The 22,539-nt window shown below is 45.3% G+C and overlaps 1 protein-coding gene across 3 annotated transcripts in view; it reads right to left on the bottom strand.

Annotated features, from left to right (window-relative positions):
• Positions 1-22,539, bottom strand: part of LOC137429766 (transport and Golgi organization protein 1 homolog) — a 67,737-nt gene that overhangs the window by 21,559 nt on the left and 23,639 nt on the right. For all 3 annotated transcript variants that reach the window (XM_068119995.2, XM_068119994.2, XM_068119996.2), the window contains exons 13-16: positions 16,618-16,756; positions 12,034-12,135; positions 8,064-8,124; positions 7,679-7,714 (exon numbers count right to left, since the gene is read on the bottom strand). In XM_068119995.2, the coding sequence (XP_067976096.2) occupies positions 7,679-7,714; positions 8,064-8,124; positions 12,034-12,135; positions 16,618-16,756 (338 nt within the window). The remainder of the gene's footprint in view (positions 1-7,678; positions 7,715-8,063; positions 8,125-12,033; positions 12,136-16,617; positions 16,757-22,539) is intronic.

A 22,539-nucleotide genomic window follows, 5' to 3' on the forward strand; every position in this document is an offset into this window, starting at 1 on the left:
GGGATGCCGGTGGGAGAGATAGACGGGGTAGAATCGACCCAGGACCCCAGGGAAGAAGTGGGAAAAGTGGTGGAGGAGAGTAAAGAAGGTGTGGTTGAGGGGGTATCAGGTGCACAAAATGGCGCTCTCGCGCACGTGGTTACAGCGGCACCAAATTTTGCCGCGCCCGTGACCGTACCACTACCAGCGGGCTTTGATGTGGGGGACTTCATGGCGCAATTCACCGAGATGCTGAGAATAGAGGGGGAGAGATTGAGTAATAAAATGGATGCTCGGAGTGAGCAAATTGAAGCAACAATAAACGGAATGAGGGCCGATAGGGAGGAAAGGGAGCAGAGGGACAGAGACCGCAAGTTGGGCGAAAGGGTCCCAGGGGTGCACGAGGAGGTAAAGCGGGTCGAAAAGCGCTGGTTGAGCGAAGCGGAGGAAAGCACGGGTACAATGACGGGGGTAGAAATCGCGACCCGGGGTTTGGAAAAGCCGGCGACCGATGAGGTAGAGGGAATTTTATTAAAGCCAACGGTCGTCGAGGTGAACAAAGAAATTATGGGTATAGTTGAAATTGGAGAGACCGGGGACTTAAAGTTAAAAGAGCAACAATCGGAGGAAGGAATGGAAATTGCTCAAAGTCTAAATGCACATCCTAATGCTGTACTCGCTAATCCAAATGGAAGTTTGCAGGTTTTGGTGCAGGGAGGAAGAAGAACCCCTAAGGTGAGACATGCTGTTGTGTATTGTGCGGGGAGATTTTGTAAATGGATGTTTAGCGACAAAAGAATTGTCGCGCGATTGGGATCGATATGGCATCCGGGCGTTGGTGAAGGGTCCCGTGTGAGTGGAAATAGCACGCGTGGGAGAAAAAAGTGTGCGTCGGCGAGTGGGTGTGCTATAAAGTGTGGGAGTGAAACCGAGTGCGAGCGAGAATGCACGTCGGGGTGTACGGAGTGTGACACGAATAGTGAGTTGGTGATGGCGCAGGTGCGAGAGGGCACATCGGAGCGCGAGTGTGAAACCGAGTGCGAGCGAGAATGCACGTCGGGATGTACGAAGTGTGACACGGAGAGTAAGGTGGTGGTGGAACGTGTGCGAGGAAGCACACCTGAGTTGGTCATGGCGCGGGTGTGGGAGAGCCCATGTGAGCGCGTTAGTGGGTGGATGCAAGAGTGCACGCCCATGGTGAGTGTTACGGAGGACGTAACGGAGGAGAGGTGTGGACCAAAGTGTGCGCAAGAGTGTGCGCGAGAGGTGTGGTGTGTAACAGGGAGAGCGTTGGTGGAATGTACGGACGGCGTTGGAACGCCAGGTTTTGTGAGGGTGAAAGGGGTAGCGTATGCTTGTAAGCATGCAAGTAAAGCATCGATGGTAACCAGGTTAGCGGTTAGGGCGACGGATAGCCGATGCGAGCGCTCGGTGCGAGGGGGGGTGCTTTGTTGGGTGCGAGGCCCGGCGCGGGTCGATGCTGCGTCGCTTCTCTTCGAAGCGTCGTTGCCGATTCGGGCTTGGCCCCGCCCCGCACGGTCGAGTCCGGGCTTTGTCGGGCGAGGCGACCGGTCCGGTTCAAGGGCGAGTGGGAGGAGGCGGAACGGTGCCCCCTCGTGGGGACGGGGTTCCGACCGGGGGAGATTGAGCCATCGGGCCCGGGACCGCAAGGTGCCGCGCCGAGATGGTGCGTGGAGCCTCGGTCCAACCAAACCACCTCCCTTGAACCGAAAGCCGGACGGATTCAACCTGCAGGCAACCAAACCACCCGAATTCATTGCTCGGCTTTACGAAGCCGAGTTTAATGATGTCATGACGCACCGAGGCTAGGATATAGCGGACTGTGATGATGGTGATCGTGATAGTGATAGTGTTTTGATCCGAAATTTAGAAAAGTGAATAGAATTGGCAGTAAATGGAAAATTTTTGAATTGGTTGGAATTTGGACGAACAAAATTGATAGTGGAGAGACCCCCGATGTGGTGGGATGGCAAATCCACCATCCCTCACAGAGTGGGGCAAAGGAGCAATAGCTTATGGGGTGTATGGCAGTGAAAACTAGCCCGGGTGGGTTAGGATATTGGTAGGGATCTAGCGAAGATGACATTAGGTGACGTTAAGGTTAGTTAGTGACTGATACCTGTAGTGGGGACGCAGGTAGATTAGTGTGGATTATAATGACGTGGGAGCGCAATAGTTTAAAGGGACGACTGGGAAGCGCAAGTTTCAGAGGGGAGTAGTTAGCTGAGATGATGCCGTGTGTGTGAGGATTGGACAGGTGAGAATGGAACAGGTGTGATTGCACAGGTGTGCAACTGAATAGGTGTGTGGAGCCGTGTATGAGGGAGTAGTGGTGATTGCGTGTTGTGTTGACCAAATGGTCCAGGAAGAGGAGGAGGGTGCAGGTGGCACCAGGTAGGATTGCACAGGTGTGCAACGACAGGTGAATGAAAGACAGGTGTATGGAATAAATGGTCTGGAGGATTGGAATGGATGGTCGTGGAGTGAGAATGGTGGAAATTGTGGAGTGGAGTGGATGGTGCGAAGGTGTGAATGGGGGAAGAGTGGACCCCCATCACGGATACCCGGGGAGGGTAGTGTAAGTGTTAGGTAGAGGGTACAGGTAAATTGTGGTTGGATATTGGCATCTGTGGTGCGGGTGACAGAATGGTATTTGGATGGGTGCATTAGTGTTGTGGAAATGGCTGGGCGTGTAGCCTGTTAGTGTGTGTAGTTGGTTTGGGCACTCCACCACTGTGAGGATGTCGGCCAGGTGAGGCCGCAGGTGGGCTCTGGGAGCCGTTAGTGTCAGTGGGGCCCGAGGATCCGGAGGACGGACCCGGGTAGCCCAGTGCCAGAGAGGGCACCGAGTGGGGAGAGCGCCAGAGGGCCTTCCCCAGGTAGTTAGGTTAGGGCAGGGAGCAGGTAAGCTCGGAGGCAACTGCAGTGGTGGGGGTGTGCAGGTGGGTAGACCTGCTGGGAGGGTTACACGTCGCGGCCCAGAAATTGTGCGAGGGCACCGGGAGATGAATCGGGGGAGTGAGACCCCAAATTGAAAAGCACCACAGTTTGGTCAATGGGAATTGGTTTTTAGAACCCATAGTGTAAGTTGGCCAATGGATTGGCAGGGAGAGACCCCGGGTAGTGTAAAGTGTGTTAAAATCATTTAGAGGATAGTTAGGATGAAGGATCTCCTCGCACCATCTGCATCCACTCACCTGAGGTGACAGGTACTCCGCACCATGCCATGTCTTATTATTTTTACTGTGCAAATGTTTGGATTGTGAGACGCATCACGACGTGGGTGTGACATTGTGCGTAATTCCATCTCTCCCTCCTTATGAGGATTGATGATGAATTGGTGATGGCAAATTTTGAAGTAGAGGGATTGTGGAGACGAATTTGGTATAGGGGAAATATGGGGAAGACGTGACAGTAGTGACGAATTTGTAAATGTGTAGATTTTTGTACATATGGGGTAAGGGCAAGGGTAGGGTAGGTGACAGGGGGGTGACGTACGGTAGGGACGAGCTTTCTCACTTCGCCCTCCGTACGCATTTCGCCTTGCATTGCCTTATTGATGTGTACCCTTGTGACCTTACCCCTCGCTCAATTGTCTTTCCCCTTTTGTCTCCCACATGACCTGTGCGCCACTGGGTGCCGAGGGGAGCGTGCGTGGGTCGGCCATTGTGCGCCCGAAATTCCCAGAACCAGCTGTCTGCATCGATGCACCACATTATGGACCACATGTCTGTGGCCGAGCACCACTTATGGACCCCATGGGTTGGGGCATGGCCCCTCTGCTGGAACCGGCCATGAGGGCCCGAAATCTTGCTGGCGGACCTTGGCCACAGGGCACCGATGCCCCACAGGTGAACCACACATAGTCGGCCCTGTGGGCCATAAATAAAGCAAATAAAAAGGACACATTGGGCACACTTTATTGAAAATAGGCCGCCAGTAAGCAAAGCAAAAGAATGACAACTGGAAGAAATAATAATAACCAGCAGAGGGAGCCGAAGAGCAAGAGACCACCTGCAGGGTTAGGGGTTGTTGATTTTATTTTTATTGAACATTGTTGAACAGTGATGACTGCACCGATTGGTGCTTGAGGGTGCATTGGTGCGTTTTTAGGTGCGTTCATGGTGCGTTCATGGTGCATTGATGCAGAGCAGACTGTCTCCCCCCCAGAAAGAACAATCACAGGTCCTGGGTTAGTTTTGTAAATAAAAATAGCGTCATTGTAAATAATGCTTCCCACCGTCAGTGTATAGTTTGAAGACCATTCCGCAATTCGGTTAACTGTGGGCGTAAGTCTGTTAGGCAGGGTGCAATGGAGCAGCGGGACACATTTATTTATGTTTTAAAACTGTCGCACTCAGGGTCAGGTTAAAAGTAGAGGGAACTACACCTACGTGCCACACTAAGGTAAAAGTTATAGGCCCGGGACGTGCCTAAGGGGAGGAGGGTGCAGTGTTGTGGATATGAGAATGGTTTTTTTATTTTTTTTATTGTTGTGGTAAAATGTTGTTGTAAAAGGTTGTTGTAAAATATCACCCCTCCTCCCTCCGTTTGTGGTTGTATAAAGGTCAAAGGGCGTTCCCGTAGTTAGTCCATAAAACATACATGCAGGACACGATATATCTTTTTTGACAGTTATATCCTTATTATGTGTATTAGCGTAAGGCTGTGTCTTCCATTAATTGAAATACTCCATTGCACCAGTGAAAGAGAATAGATCCCCTTTCCTTCCCATCCCCAAAAATCTCCATTTCATATTACATCCCCTCTCGTCATTGCCGAGCCTCGATTGCCCATATTACCTCCCCTCCAATAACCGCCATTGGCCACGAGGCAGGATTGGGGAAGAAAGGCGTGTCTCCACCTCGTCATAGAGGGGAGGAGTGAGCCAGCCCCACTCGACCAACCATGAGCCAGGGGTTTGGCTAGAGAGGGCGGAGGAAGAGCGATCGGGGAGGTTCGCAAAGGTTGAGGGGCGGGGGCCTATATAACCCAAGGCAGGGCGTGTCCAAAGGGAGATGCACTTTGAGCTGAGACAAGGAGGGTCACAAAGAGCTGGGTCATCAGAGCAAGAGCACATGAGGAGATGGGAAGAGAGAAGGCTTGAGACCAACAGAGGTGATGAGTGCACAGCACAAGAGGGTTGCCTGACGCGAGAGATCGTGCCTTGCCTGAGAGGAAATCCCATCATTACTGAGAGAGCGAGAGGGTCGTGGCGTCGACGCAACCACGTTGGTTCCAGCGGTTGTCGTGTTCGCTTTAAACCACGACGCGAGGTCGGAACGGAACCTCGACGGCTGAACGAGCCGAACCGGCTGCCTTTGCCAGCTGAACGGACCACCTCCTGTCATTCCCCGCGTGAGTCAGTGTCTTTTGTTTGTTCTGTCCTGGGAATAAGTTAAGTCTGTATAACTATAAGCTAGTATTTGCACTGTGTCACCTGCGTCTTATGTGTTGTAAATAAACCTTGATTGCTTTCTTTTTGCTTATGTGTAAATAGCCAATAAATTCAGTCGTATTTCCAAACCTTTCTTGCCTTCTTTTTCCTCTTTGCATTCGTCGCCTTTGTCTTTTCCCTATTGACTAGCTGTGGTGCGACTCGGCCAACGTTTGGGTGGAATCGGGTGAGTCGGGGATCCTGTTAGGTCGCGGCAATACCAAACCGCTCGGTAACTAACATCTTAAACCGCGATCTGTAACAATATATATATAAATATATGTATATATATATATAAATATATATATATATATATATATATATATATATATACAAAGGTGGGCGGTCCGCTTCGAAAGTCCGCTTATCCGCTTATCCACTGCAGCGGACTAACGTTTTCGAAGCGGATAAGCGAATCGGAACAACCCCCGGAAACCGAAGCGGATAAGCGTAAGCGGACTACCGAAAAATTAAAGCGCATCGCGATTCGCCAAATCAGCTGTTAGCCTGAGCCGTTACTCTAGAATTGTGAATATTTATTTAAGTGAATAATAAGTGAAAACGGAATATTTTATTGGACGCTAGAGCGGCAATAACGTCAAGATGGAGAGATTTCTGACTCTCCAGCCCAGCGGCAGTGCCAGGGACAGGCACACGAGCGACGCAAACCAGCAGTCCAGCCCGGCTCGAGCAGTACGGACTACCTGTTCGCCATGGAGGAGGGGCAGCAGGAGGAGAACCTCGAGGAGAAGATCAGGGAAGAGGTCAACAACTGGTCGAGGAAGCTGCTGAGGGGGAACCCGGGGCTCTCGCCCAATCTCTTCCCGCTCGAGTTCCGTGATGCTTGGGTAACTCTATTTCTCAGGCATAACACGCCGCTCCCGAGCTCTGCCTCGGTCGAGCGCGTGTTCAGCTACGGGTCGGACATCCTCAGGCCTAAGAGGTCGGCCTTGGCTGCACCGAACTTCGAGGCCCTCGTCTTCATGAAGGGCAACCTCCAAAGCCTCAAGAAGGCCCACGAGGTGGAGGAGGTGGAGGAGGAAGACGAGGACTAGTCAACAGACTGCTAGTCTGTTGACTAGTAGACTCTCTTGTCAAAGAAAGGATGGGCAAATTGATTTTTCTTTAATGTAACTTGCATATATTAAAATTATATTTAAATTAACTGTAGAGTAGAGTAGAGTCGAGTGGAAAACTTTATTTCAATAAATTTTGAATAAATATTATTAAAATAAAAATGTATATTTTTGATCTTAAAAGCTTTGTTTGTCTTTGTAGTAGTTAGAAATGGCTATTTAGGCTTAAAAAGCATTAAATTCCCTTTAGAAACGTCAAAAATCGCTTTAAAAACGTCGAAGCGCTTTTAAAAAATTGAATCGAAGCGGATAAGCGGATAACCGGTAAGCGGACTAAGATTTTCGGCCGCTGAAGCGGATAAGCGAATCGGACTACACGGGCTGGCGGAGCGGATAAGCGGTAAGCGGACTTAAAATTTTCCGAATCGCGCCCACCTATATATATATATATATATATATATATATATATATATATATATATATATATATATATATATATACACAAAGAATTAAGTTAAGCACCCCCCCCCCCCCCCGTTTTTTTTACAACCTCGCACATTACAAGTTTGTTGTCGTCAAAACAGTGTAATATACCCATGATATTGCTATATTTTCTGGAGAAGTGATATTATGGTCACATAAAAACATAACAATCATGCCGTTTTCAATATTTTATTCTGAATAATTTAAGGTGAAATTTTTTGGGAATTTTAGGCATATTTTCACCTCAATTTAAGTATGGAGCTATAGGTCCATCACGGACAGTGTGGATGACGTTTATGTTTTCTAACGTACAGTCATTGTTCTGAGAAGACCTCTAGCGATCTTTGCGTCAATAACGTGTGTAGGACCCACGTGATCGGATCACTGACTCAACCCTACGTCTCATAGACCCTGTAAGCCGTCGTATGCGTTGCTGTGGCAGGTTATTGTCATACCAATCATTATTTGATCTCACATACCTTAGAATATATGCCAATGTATACATATACACAAAGAATATATATTAGGGGGTGCTTACCTTAATTCGTTGTGTAGGGGTGCTTAACTTAATTCTTTGTGTATATATATATATATATATATATATATATATATATATATATATATATATATATATATATATCCCATAATACTGATCATTCTGCCCTCCTTTCATAAAACATACCCAGTTGTCATGAGCTTTCTTTTCATTTGTTGAAATCTGCAAGGAAAAGGAAATGCAATTAAAGAGGTATTCCCATTTTATTTTTTATTTTTTTCCCTTTTAACTATAGGTGATAGTGATACACCAAAAGTCAGATATTCAAAATGCACAAGGTAGACCATGTCTGTGCATGAATAAAAATAGAGAAATTGAATGAGGTTTAATTCACCACTCAACACTGTACTCGTCATTTCACTCGAGAACGTAAAGTGAAAATTTTGAACATTTATGGATACAATAATTAATTATCAATGAAATATTTTCACTTTGACTTGATTTTTGTTTGAAATAATGTTTGAAGAAAGTTAAGGAAACAAACTTTCTGCATAACTGTTGGACGACACACCTGGTTTTTGTAAGATTTCTCAGTTTTCTTCAGTTCTTCAGCCAGCTGTTCTACCTGCCGCCTGAAAATACAAAAGACAAAACAACAAAATAAGTACAAACTTCAAAAATCAAATATCCCAGTGAGAGCAGGCATACAAAACCACGCACACATGCACGCATCCTTAGGTTATGTGATAACAAGAATGACCGCACTGTGGTCACAACCTACGACAAAATTTGGGAAAGGGGTCGATTGGGAAATGTGCATTTAACGCATTCTTAAAAGATGAACAGCACGATTGGGAAACAAACATTTAATGTGCTATTAAAAGATTAACTGGACACCTCTAATCCATGTCAACCTCCCCACAGTTATACAGTCACGTGACAAAGTAAGTACACCCCATGTAAAGTTTTGACTTTTTCACCATATTTCAACATACAGCTATTTGATCTTCATTTCAACAATATTGATAGATAAAGGTGATATAATATAACAAATATCATGAAACATTTACATTTTGTAGTCCATTGTATAGTTTAAATAAACATAAATGCAAATTTCGCATGTGGAAAAAGTAAGTACACCCCTACATTTATCACGACTTCAAATACCTAAAATTACAATCAGGTGGACCAACTCAGGTAGAAATGATTAGAACATCGTTAGAGAGGATCTTTGAGGAACCTGCCTTATTTAAACCTCAGACATTTAGTTTGGTTTGCTCTTTGTTGTTGAAGTGTGTGGCGTCACCATGCCTAGATCAAAAGAGCTCTCTGAGGCCTTCAGAAAGAAGGTTATAGATGCCTACGAGTCTGGGAAGGGATTTAAAAAGATCTCCAAACAATTTGAAATCAATCATTCGACTGTCCGGAAGATCATCTACAAGTGGAGGAGATTCCAAACAACTGCCAACTTGTTCAGGCCAGGCCGCCCCAGCAAGTTCAGCCCGAGAGCAGACCGCAAGATGCTGAAAGAAATCTCGAAGAACCCCAGAATGTCATCACGGGACCTACAGGTAGCTCTTGCCACTGTTGATGTCAAAGTGCAAGAGTCTACCATTAGAAAGAAGCTGCACAACTTTGATCTACATGGGAGGTGTGCCAGGAGGAAACCTTTGCTGTCCAGAAAGAACATCAGGGCAAGACTAAAGTTTGCCAATGAACACCTGGGCATAGACCAGCACTTCTGGAACAATGTGCTCTGGACAGATGAGTCAAAGGTAGAGCTATTTGGCCACAGTACCAGAAGACATGTTTGGTGAAAACCAAAGACAGCATTTGACCACAAGAACCTGATACCAACTGTAAAGCATGGTGGTGGAAATATTAAGGTTTGGGGCAGCTTTGCTGCATCAAGGTCTGGGCAGCTCACCATCGTAGAATCCACTATGAATTCTTCATTGTACCAGAAGGTGCTTGAGGATAATGTGAGGCCTTCTGTCGGAAAGTTGAAGCTCAACTGAAGGTGGACCTTGCAACATGACAATGACCCTAAACATACCAGTAAATCCACCAAGGAATGACTGAAAAGAAAGCAATGGAGGGTTCTGGAATGGCCAAGTCAAAGCACAGATCTAAATCCCATTGAGATGTTGTGGGGGGATTTGAAACGAGCTGTGCATGCAAGAAACCCCTCAAACATCACACAGCTGAAAGAATTCTGCATGGAGGAGTGGGCAAAAATTTCTCCCAGTCGATGTCAGAGACTGGTAGACAGTTATAAGAAACGCCTACTTGAGGTTGTTTCTGCCAAAGGGGGCAATACCACCTATTAGAGCCAAGGGTGTACTTACTTTTTCCACAGAAGGTAATGGCATCTCTGTTTATTTTTTGTTGAATAAATTATTGCAAAGTCAATTTCTCATTGTTTTTTGTTAAATTAGATCACCTTTATCTATAGATACTGTTTAAATGAAGATCAAATTTGATATGTCCATATGTTAAAAAGATAAAAAACATTTCATGGGGTGTACTTACTTTTTCCACATGCGAAATTTGCATTTATGTTTATTTAAATTATACAATGGACTACAAAATGTAAATGAATGAATGAATGACTACAAAAAACTACAAAATGTAAATGTTTCATGATATTTGTTATATTATATCACCTTTATCTTTCAATATTGTTGAAATGAAGATCAAATAGCTGTATGTTGAAATATGTTGAAAAAGTCAAAACTTTACATGGGGTGTACTTACTTTTTCACGTGACTCTATGAGAACGAGCCGATTCATCAAATGATCACGGATTGCTTAACCCCAATATGGGGCCGTTCAAAAATTACATAACGCGAATTTTTTTTCGTAATCTGCATGATGCAACACATGCTTATGTAACGTAACGCTTGATTAACGTACACTGATATACCATACCATGCATTGACATACCATGTCTGACTCCCCGCCCCCCTCCTCAAAAAAGAAAATGAAAAGTATTTGCCAGGGTTGATCGACATGTATACGGAGTAGAAAATTATTTTTGGTTAGAAAGTGAAAATGGTAAAAAAAAAAAACTTTTAGACACAGGAAATTTAAGAGCCATTAGTGCCACTCGATGACAATCAGGGAATGCACGGTGCCTTTTTGACAACAAGCCCTTTTACAATTTTTGTCATTTTGCCCTTGTGTTAACTAGAGTTCTTTCCCACAACCGCATTTTTTTCTTTGCATTCTGCCTTTTTTTTAACATGCAGAGAACACCAAAACGGCTTCTAAACTTGCATGCTTGAACAATCCAATTGTCAAATTTAGGTCTGAACATCTCGGGCAGAATTGGTACCAACCAATGGAGCGCTTGCCAAGTGATTTAAACACTCAAGTAAGCACTCCATTCAAAACCAATGATAATTATGAATGGCTGGCACAGAAAGCACTAGCTATCACCTTGGTAAATGAACATGCCACTGGAGATACGCGATCTCATATTTCCAGCAGCCGACGTGGCTTTGTTGTCAACAGCCAACGAACGGCTCTTTTCAAATACAACTGCAGTAAATAACCAATTGATATTTGACATTAAAAAAAAAAAGATCTTAAGAAAAGGTTGTTGTAATAATGAAGGTTTACTACAACATAGTGTTAAAAATCAGTGTGGTTTCCGGTACTCATGCGACCGGAAACCACGCTGTTCATCCAATTGAAATGTATAAATACCCTGCAGGCTGTCGAATTTTATACCATTCCACGAAATCGTCCATACCATTACAAATTCCTGCCGTGAAATGTCTGCTGTCAGTACAAGTAAGAGAAAACGTAAAAGTTCCATGGCCAAATTAAAACTGAAAGTTGATGAAAAAGTGGGATATTTCTGGAGAAGAGGACGACGAGAGTGATGACGATATGGATTGCGACAGACCCACACTTGCAGACTCCAAGCTGCTTCAGCTGTTTCACAGTGATGCAGAAGATGAGGACTTTGTGGACTTTATGGAAGATGATTTACTGGTATCTTAAATAGCTTTGGAAGTGTGTGTGTGTGTGTGTGTGTGTGTGTGCGTGCGTGTGTGTGTGTGTGTGTGTGTGTGTGTGTGTGTGTGTGTGTGTGTGTGTGTAAAACATGCAAAATAACTAAAGATATTGCAATTAAACTTGAAAAGAAAAAAGAATTGCCTCTTTTTGTATCTCCTTGATAATTTAACTTGTCCCCCGTTGGTTGTATGTCACCTGCCATATGGTGACATACCATATATCCCGCAGTTGGAATTGTTGGAACTAATTTAACGTATATAGCTCGTGGGTTATTTGCGTGAAACTACAGTATTTAAGCAATGTTAGAAAGATTATTACAGCAGGAATAAAAGATCTCCAAATGAGCAGAAAAGGCATATGGTAAGTGCACCTAGACTGCAAAGCAGGGACTGGTAACATTGTAAGAGTGCAAGAAGACTACAGGTGTCACTAGACAACCGGTGATGCCACAGGATAAAGACAAAGTGGGAAGAGGATAGAGTAACAGAGCAAAAAAATTCAGGTACTGTATATACCTGTACTTCTGCACATCCTCAGTGGCATCCTGCATCTGCTCCTCAGTCTCCGAAAGCTTTGTTTCCTTTTGCTGCCGTTGATATTCTTCCAAGGTGAGCTTCCTGCAACCATCCAAGGGCAAAAATGTAATCCTTTAAAAGCTGAGACTGCTCACAGGAAGGGCCAGGATGTCATTATTGCATCCTCAATAAAGCTCATCAGGGTAACAATGGCAGCTGAATGCTGGTGCTCTATAATGCTGGTGCTCAATGCTGAAGCCTGCGAGCTGAAGGGTTGTACATACCGTGATGTTCGACTCTCCATCTTACCTGACCTATGTAGTGATGTAATTTTAGGCCAGCATTTCATGAAACATCATGAGAGTGTTACTTTGCAGTTTGGAGGAGATAAACCACCACTATCTGTCTGTGCGCTAGCTACCCTCTCCATACCACCTCCACCACTTTTCGTCAATCTCACTCCCAACTGTAAGCCCATTGCTGTTAGATCAAGACATTACAGTGCACCAGACAGCTGTTTCATTGAGTCAGAAACGAGGAGGTTGCTTGAAGAGGGAATTATTGAGCCCAGCACCTCGCTCTGGTGAGCTCAAATTGTAGTTACAACGAATGAGCGACACAAAAGGCGGATGGTGATTGATTATTCACAGACAGTCAACCGCTTCACGCAACTAGATGCCTACCCACTACCAAAAATAGACAATTTGGTCAACAAGGTAGCGCAGTATCAACTATACAGTACTATCGACCTGAAGTCCACTTACCACCAGGTCCCTATCAGAGAGGGAGACAAACCGTATACTGCCTTTGAGGCGTGTGGGCAGTTGTATCAATTTCGCAGGATTCCATTCAGGGTGACAAATGGAGTCCCCTGTTTCCAAAGGGTGATAGATCAGTTTATTGCAGATAACGGACTGTCTGATACCTATGCTTACCTGGATAACATTACTGTCTGTGGCAAAAGTAAGGAACAGCATGACAATAATCTTCACAAATTTCTCGAGGCTTCCAAGAAGTTCAACATAACTTCAACCTTGATAAATGCTCGTTCTCTGTAGCCTCAGTTGGTCTCCTGGGATATACAATCTCGAATGGGTTAATTAGGCCCGACCCAGAGAGACTTCGGCCACTCCGTGATCTTCCCCCTTCCAGTGGATAAGGGGTCTCTGCGTCGTGCACTGGGTATGTTTTCGTACTACTCACAGTGGATTGTTAACTACTCAAGGAAGGTTGGCCCCCTTGTTCAGGTCGGTTCTTTTCCTATGTCTAATGCAGCCCAACAAGCTTTCAATGATCTGAAAGCAGAGGTGGAGAAATCGGTGGTTAATTCGATTGACGAGTCCGTTCCGTTTGTTGTTGAGACAGATGCTTCTGACATTGCGATACCTGCCACACTTAACCAAGTCGGGAGACCCGTGGCATTTTTTTCTAGGACACTGAATGCGAGTGAACGCAAACATTCTTCAGTGGAGAAAGAGGCATATGCCATTGTTGAATCATTGCGTAAGTGGCGACACTAAAGGACTGGACGCCATTTCACCCTGATCACTGATCAGAAGTCTGTAGCGTTCGTGTTTGACTCAAAGCAATCGGGAAAGATCAAGAATGATAAAATACAAAGATGGAGGATTGAACTTTCCTGCTACAACTTTGATATGCAGTTCCGACCTGGGAGCGAGAACATAGTGGCAGACACTTTATCCAGAGCATACTGCTCGGCAATCAGTACAGATACCTTAATCGAACTGCACAATTCTCTCTGCCACCCCAGCACGACAAGGATGGTACATTTCGTAAGAACTCGGAATCTTCCCTTCTCTGTCGAGGAAGTGAAGAAGATAACGGCCTCCTGTCCAGTGTGTGCCGAGTGCAAACCAAGATTCTACCAACCGCAACAGTCACATCTATCTATAATTCCACTAATCTCTGTGTGTTTGTTTGTTTGTACGTTTGTACGTTTGTCTGTGACCGCTGTTTCTCGACAACCACGGGTCCGATATACTTTAAACTTGCCAGGTATATTGCTGGGGACCCGAGGATGTGCCTTTTCAAGGTTTCATATTAATCGGACAATTACTTACCGAGCTATGTCCAAAAAACGATTCAACCAATCAGAGAGCAGCGAGCTATCGCGTGTGCCGAACGTGGCGGACACACTCTGCCTCGGATGGCACATTTGAGAGCGTATTCATTTATTTCACGTTTGCAAACTATGTTGCCGCTATGTTGGCGTTAAACTATGTTTTAAAACTAATAAAAACCATTTCATCTAAATAGAGGGGGGGGGGGGGGGGATTGTCACTGTACTCGCAAGCCGTTCGCTTTGGCGTTGCGAATGGACCAAAACATTTCATGGACCAAACCATTTCATGTAAAGCGTTCGCCGTTCGCTTTGGCGTTGCGAATGAACCAAAACATTTCATGAACCAAACCATTTCATGTAAATAGAGGGGGGGATATAATTTTAGATATAGATATAGTACGGGCATGCCCTAGTTTGATAAAAGCTACACAACCCTTTGAAAGGCTAAGTATGGATTTCAAGGGGCCCTTACCACCAGCTACCACTAACTGCTACTTGCTTACTGTGATAGATGAGTTCTCTCGCTTCCCATTTGCTTTTCCTTGTCCCGACATGACAACTTGCACCGTGATTAAATGTCTTAGTCAACTCTTTGCTATATTTGGTATGCCTGCTTATGTACATTCTGACAGGGGGAGTTCCTTTATGTCGTCAGAATTGAAGCACTTCCTGTACGACCGTGGCGTCTCGACCAGTCGCACTACCCCATATAATCCTGGAGGGAACGGCCAGTGTGAACGTTACAATGGCGTGATTTGGAAGAATATTACTCTGGCTCTCAAATCACGAGGCCTACCAACTCCTCAATGGGAGAACGTTCTGGCAGACGCCTTGCATTCTATACGTTCTCTGCTCTCGACTGCTACAAATGCTACTCCACATGAGCGTTTATTCAATTACCAACGACGGTCTACAAGTGGCTGCTCAATTCCGACATGGCTATCCTCACCTGGACCTGTTCTCTTGAAACGTCACGTGAGGCAATCGAAGTATGACCCTGTCATTGAGGAGGTGGAACTGTGGAGGCTAGCTTGAGGCTAACCCTCAGTATGCCCACGTGTGCTACCCTGGCGGTAAAGAGACAACTGTGGCTCTGCATGACCTGGCACCATGTGGTAAGGTCCAAAACTCTGGTGGCTTAGATCCTCCTGTCCAAAAACCACCTGGACTGGACACAGACGCAACCCCGGGGGATCTGTCACACGATCAGCTCATGAGTGGTAATGAAGATAATACCAGCTCCTTAGATGTTGGAAGCTCTCCGAAGGAGGTTCCTAATGCTCCTCCACTGGGCAGATCAGGGCGAGACAGAAAACCACCTGTTCGCCTGAATCTGTAGGGGTTTACTCACTTATTATTTTGAGAGGGGGAGAATGTTATAGATTGTCATTCCAAATCCTCCTCCATACTGTAAGCCCGAGAGCCTTGATCTTTTCCCCTCCCCCATAGTTAAACAACAACAACAACATCAGCGTCATAGGTTATAAATATCCGGGTCTTGCAATTACCCATAGTGAATTGCGATATTCAAGATGGATGCTGCGTGGGCCTGTGTGGATGGATGATAATTACGGTAGGACTAATAATCGTTATGTTCTTGGTTAATTATTAATGTAGGATTGTTATGCTTACGTATGTAGTATTATTAGCATTATTATGCTTGTTGTATTAAGCGACAGACTTAGCTATGCTTCTGTGTTGTTACAGGCTGTACTGTTCTCGCTGAATAAAGCCTACGTCGTGTGGCCTAACGAATCAAGCCTATTCCATTCACTCTTCAGCTTACCACAATCTACTCTACATCTGGTTGTTTGTCGGGGATTCCGATGATAAGATTCCTCACTAGCAGGTTACAGTTTTTCAGTAAGGAGAAGCTTGTACTTTAATCATAGCATGAATACATGTGTTGGTAAATAATGTCAGCATGGGTTTAGTGCATTTGGTTTACTTTCACATTTTCACAATGCAAATCAGGTATGTTCAAATCAGGTATTTTCACAACGCAAAGGGGCACCCTGCATATGTAGGTTAAAATGCATTTATTTCTTCATTCAGCTGTATGAATCAAATTGGCGCCCCTTTATATGAACTTTTCTAGAGCATTACTTGGTTCCTCCGAAGAACACAAGGGTAGTACAGCATGCACATGAAATTTTTTTGAATGTCCCTTATTTTCTATCATCTGGGATTTTCCACAAGCCATGGAATGTCTCTTCTTTTATATAGTTTGCCACATGGCACATACCTTAGAAAGTGGCCTTTTATATGCCCCTGGCATTGATATGGAATCAATGAATGACATGGAATCCATTACGGAATTTCATAGTCGTGCTCAACTCACAGTGACAATATGCTGGAGAGTCTCCATCTGCCTGGGATTTCCAAGCCTTTCACTGTTTAACTACTGTAGAATGATGCTTCATTGTGCTATCAAATATACCAATCCCTCTACTTCCAAATCCGTGTCAAGATTTCATGCATGAGTTAAGAACTTGACGCACCTTTGTAGGCTGAGCTCCTTTTCGTGATACATTTCAGTCATGATCTCAAGACGCTGTTTCACCTCTTTCAACTTGTTCCTGAGCTCTGACACCTCCACCTCATTCACTGCATTAGCAGTCAACATCCGCTGCACCCGCTCTGAACAAACACCAGAACACACACACCAACCTAAAAGCCTTTTCTTAACAGGGAGCAAAGGCAATTATGTTAAAAGTATTATAGAAACACCAACTGCAGCTAACACAACATTACATGGAAAATGAGATGAGGTGTGAACAAAAAGAAAAAGACAGCAAAAACCCTGAATGAAATGACAATGGGTTCAGCCCAAAGTGAAACATCATTTGCAAAAGAAAGTGCAGAAATAACTTGAAAAAGCTAATTGTGTCAAACTCAAAAGCAAAACATATCACAAAGCACCTTGCCACTACAAAAGCTAATTTATGGCACAATCAGAACAAGTATTTCCATTCAGAACTAGAACAGCACTCGGTAGAGAGCACAGCACACCTCTGCCAGGCTGAACAGTCTACGTTTTGTACCCCACGGATCTGGATTCAGACCTGACATATAATCCAATCGGCTTGTTCTTGTCACCTAACCAACTCATCCGCCTAGTTTTGCCCCAAGTTGTCCATAACTTTTTGAAATATGAGGCGATATATAGTTTTTGGCCCCATCACTCAATGGCGAAGAATCACTTTAAAGAATTTTAAGAAAATCTCATATCCAGATCCGTATTTGGGTCTTCACCAAAATCTCTCATTGGTGAAGAATCAATGTAAAAATCCTCAGAATTCTCAGATCTGGATCCAGATCTTCACCAAAATCAAATTATTTAATCCTCGTCACATACCCAACCTCTCCACCAAATTTCTTTCAAATCCGTCCACAACTTTCTGAGATATCCTGTTCACAAACAAATAGTTCACAAATAAACAAGAAGGGATCAGGCATACACACGGGGTTCGGATTAACCCTGTGTGTAGCCTGACAGGTATGACGAAAATCCTCAGTCACCTTGAACTTTGACCTATTTAGTCAAATACATCGACAGCGTCACTTTTTTCCCTTCAGAATCCTCTGTTAAATTTGACGAAGATAGCTGAAAGCGCTCGTGAGTTATCGCACTCAGACATACCTACATACATGCTGTTACGTTTGTGGGGGTAGGAGATGAAATACCTTAGTGAAGTCAGGATTGTATAGGTTAGTATGGACCATGTGATGCGAAGCAGCCCACCTCGATGTAAATGAGCAGGGTAAACATGCAGGTTAAGAGTGTTTGCGTGGGCTTTTGTGTTAACTAGTTCTAGGGCATAGGATTAACAAGCGTTACGCCTAGGTCCCCCGTCGGTGAAGTGATGTGAGTTGACAAAGTGGAAGACGCAGAAAACATGCTATGATATGATATTTCGCTCACAAGGTTCAGACATACATGGAGGCGGCCATCTTGGATTTTGACGTGGCGACCCAATTTTCAATAGCGTTCTTCCTTATGCCTAGATACACCCACACACCAGATTAGAAGTTGGTACTTCGCTTATTTTTCAAGATATTCCGCTCACAAGGTTCAGACATACATGGCGGCGGCCATCTTGGATTTTGACGTGGCGACCCAATTTTCAATAGCGTTCTTCCTTGTGCCTAGATACACCCAAACACCAGATTAGAAGTTGGTACTTTGCTTATTTTCCAAGATATTTCACTCACAAGGTTCAGACATATATATGGTGGCGGCCATCTTGGAGTTTGAGGTGGCGACCCAATTTACAATAGCGTTCTTCCTAATGCGGAGATACACCCACACACCAAATTAGAAGTTGGTACTTTGCTTATTTTTCAAGATATTCATCTCACAAGGTTCAGACATACATGGCGGCGGCCATCTTGGATTTTGACGTGGCGACCCAATTTTCAATAGCGGTCTTCCTGATGCCCAGATACACGCACACACCAAATTAGAAGTTGGTACTTCGCTTATTTTTCAAGATATTTCGCTCACAAGGTTCAGACATATATATGGTGGCGGCCATCTTGGATTTTGACGTGGCGCCCCAATTTTCAATAGCGTTCTTCCTTATGCTGAGATACACCCACACACCAAATTAGAAGTTGGTACTTCGCTTATTTTTCAAGATATTCATCTCACAAGGTTCAGACATACATGGCGGCGGCCATCTTGGATTTTGATGTGGCGACCCAATTTTCAATAGCGTTATTCCTTATGCCTAGATACACCCACACACCAGATTAGAAGTTGGTACTTTGCTTATTTTTCAAGATATTCATCTCACAAGGTTCAGACATACATGGCATCAGACATACATGGCGGCGGCCATCTTGGATTTTGACTTGGGTTGCACCCACACAACAAATTCGAATGCGGTCCTTCGCTTATGCACGCACGCATGCACGCCCGCACGCAAACACGCACGCCGCACGCACACACGCACGCACGGGAAAACCATAGTCCCCCTTTCGCTCCGCTGTGCGACGGGGGACAATAAACCCCATTGTGTAATTGGGAACTTTGTGGAGCCCTCGCCACGTTGAAGAAGAGGGGATTGGAGCTGGGGACCGTGTTGTGCTGGCTGGCCAGGGATTGAGCGGGAGACGGTTTGGCCGCCCGCTGCACGGCTCGGCGTGCTGGCGCGATTGACCAGCGCCATCGTTGGGCGCTTCGACGCGCGGTTCTGTCGTCGCCCGACCCACCGACGTGCTCGTCGAGACCATAACTGAGTGCTTAGTCAACAAACATTTATTTCCTTTTATCTCATTCCCCTGTCTGTATCTGAGTCAGAGTGGAGATGTCTCAAGGAGGACAATAGTTTTTACGTCGCATTTATTTTACCTGGGTTGAATTTATTTATAACTAGCAGAAGTACCCGGCATTGCCGGGCGGGGGAGGGGAGGGGAGGGGGGGGGAACGGGGGGGGGGGGGGGAGCGAGCCCCTTGGCAAAGCGAGAGATTTTTTTTTCTCATAGCGTCATAGCGTCATAGCGTTCATAGCGATTTTTTTTTTCATAGCGTCATAGCGTTCATAGCGTCATAGCGTTCATAGAGTTCATAGCGTTATATCGTTCATAGCGTTTCATAGCGTCATAGCGATTTTTTTTTTCATAGCGTCATAGCGTCATATCGTTCATAGCGTTTCATAGCGTCATAGCGATTTTTTTTTTCATAGCGTCATAGCGTTCATAGCGTCATATCGTTCATAGCGTCACAGCGTTCATAGCGTCATCACGTGATCACTCTGAGCGAATCAGCGCCCACCTGCTCTGATTCCGTGCGCTGAAATGCGCTGAGGTAAATATGAATAAAAAATATGGATCGTCAAATATTTTGAGTTCGGCCATGTTCGTCCCAGGCTCAATGGCCATGTCTATGCCAAATATCAAGCACGTAAGCCTCTCCGTTTAGGAGTCTATCGGTAACATTACACACACACACACACACACACACACACACACACACACACACACACACACACACACACACACACACACACACACACACACACACACACACACACACACACACACACACACACACAGTGTTTTATATATATAGATAAACCATGAGTGAAGTACTCCGATTATTATAAAACCATTTATATTAAACCATATCCCGGTGTGTACCCCGATTTAGAATAGGTACACCATATCCCTGCGCATCGTAAGAGGCGACCAAGGGTTGGAGTCAGGAAGGGCATCCAGCCATAAAACATTGCCTCAAATAGGGAACCATGATTGTCATGGGGCCCACAAGGCTAACCCCTGCTCTTGCGGGGAAAATGGCCTTAAAACGATCATTCAATATATTCATTCAAACCCATTGTTTGTGCATTTCATTTATTGTCTTGTTTCGTTTCTTTGTTCTGTGGTTTCGGATTAACCCCGTGTGTTCCCGATTAGATAAGGCTTCGGGCCTTTACTGCGCGCGTGAAAAGACAATCCCGCCAAGTTTCGAAATACGCCTTGGAGTTAAAGCAACGTTTGGCTATCTGACGCCCGTGATCTTAATGACCGGCGACACAATACATACATACATACATACATACATGTCACAGACCAACATGACATACATTTTCAATTTTCGGCATAATAAACAAACAGACGGGTGAAAACATAACCTCCATCCACTTTCAGTGGTGGAGGTAATAAGTCCCATTGAGATCAATATATTTTTGGATAAAGTCTAGGCTCATGGAAGATCAAGAAGAGAGAGGATAGAAGACAGTGCACTGTCCGTGGGGCAACACAAAGGTGCAACATGGGCATGAACAAACAGAGGGGAGAGAGAGGGAGAGGGAGAGGGAGAGGGAGAGGGAGAGGGAGAGGGAGAGGAAGAGGGAGAGGGAGAGGGAGAGGGAGAGGGAGAGAGAGAGAGGAGGGAAAGTGTTACGGATTCGTCACTTCCGTTGTGGTGGTTTGCATCCACTGTAAATATTTCTGATTCCATGTACTATTATTGTTTTCAAAAGGTTTATTGTTCATGAACTGTTTTCAAAAGGTAAAAAAGTTAATGTTAAAAGAAACAGGAAACCGGATCGGGAACCGGACGACGAAGAGGAAGAAGAGGAAAAAGGGGGGGAGCGTGTGAGTCGGACAAGAAGGAGCCGAGCTACTTGCGGTCTGGAGCGAACGTTGGCGAGCAAGAGTCACTAGCGAACTTTCGGGTTTCCGGGAAAGGGATTCCTGCGACAGAATTGTCATCGCTGTGACCGATCAACCTGCGTGTCAGGTTTTTGGCGGTGGATTCCGAGGAGAATTATCGCCGGGCCGTTACGTCTCAAGAACGGGTCGTCGGCCATTTTGACTCGCGCAGGACTTGTGCTTCGCTCACGGTTTCGTCTCTTTTCGATCATTTTCACCGCATTCAGACGTCGATCTGGGGCGTGTGTGTGACGTGGCTTTTTGAAGGTTAATTCGTCCATACTTGAGGGTGTGATCTCTCAGTCGCCTGGAGGGCGCCTTTGGATTTCCCAGTCGCCTTGAGGGCGCCTGTGCCTCGCATTGGCAGCAGGACTGTTCTTGCCATCCGAACGGGATTCTGGTCTCGATGGGACATCGTTCTGGCGATCGCTGGAGCGAATCGACTTCGGCTTGAAACCGGAATCAACTTGGGGTTGAGGCCGGGAAAGAGACATTGGGAATGTTCTTGGTTCACTCACTTGGAGCACAGTGAGTTATATATTACGAAACTGATGGTACCATCATAGGACATATTGATTGTACTGTTGATTACTATTATTGTTGTCCTGTTATTCTTGTGTGATCTTAATACAATATTTGTTTGTGAGTAACAATTGGGGTGGCTTCTCCATTGATCTTTGACATACAGAATAACACATTTTTCTGCCGTAACTCCTCTCGGGGCTCGGAGGTACACCGTGACCAGGGGGTCGGGGAGGAGCACGTCACAAAAGCAACATGGCAACCTGCAAATAGATGGGGATGGTTCATGAAGAATGCAAGGATGGATCACGAATAGGGTGGAAGTATACTGCCAATTTCCAGTCCTAGTTGGAGGAGTGGGATTGAACAGACTGAGGGAGGAGGCTCTACAAAAGAGTGAGAGAAAGAGGAACAAAGGAGGTAAGCAGTTAAACTGGATTTTGGGAGTTTACCCAAAATGGGGAGGTGTGAAGAGGGGGCAGGAGGAGGGGTGGGGTTGGTCACTGGAAGAGCATGTTTGACATAGAGGTACTGCGGAGGGACAGAGGGATGAAAGAACAGAGAAAAGCTGGAGGAAATATCGTTCAATACAAAGGCCACCATCCTGTATGCAATGAGATAACAGCATAACCCATGCTCTTTTTGTAGGAGAGGCCAATGCTGCTGAGAGCTGTGGATTCCACAGCATCCAGAAGAGACAGGTGTGTAGTGAGGGCACAAGCCCACTGGGGGAACAGTAC

The sequence above is a fragment of the Myxine glutinosa genome, chromosome 6 (assembly GCF_964187855.1).
Source record: "Myxine glutinosa chromosome 6, kmMyxGlut1.1, whole genome shotgun sequence".
In the NCBI taxonomy this organism is placed as follows: domain Eukaryota; kingdom Metazoa; phylum Chordata; class Myxini; order Myxiniformes; family Myxinidae; genus Myxine; species Myxine glutinosa.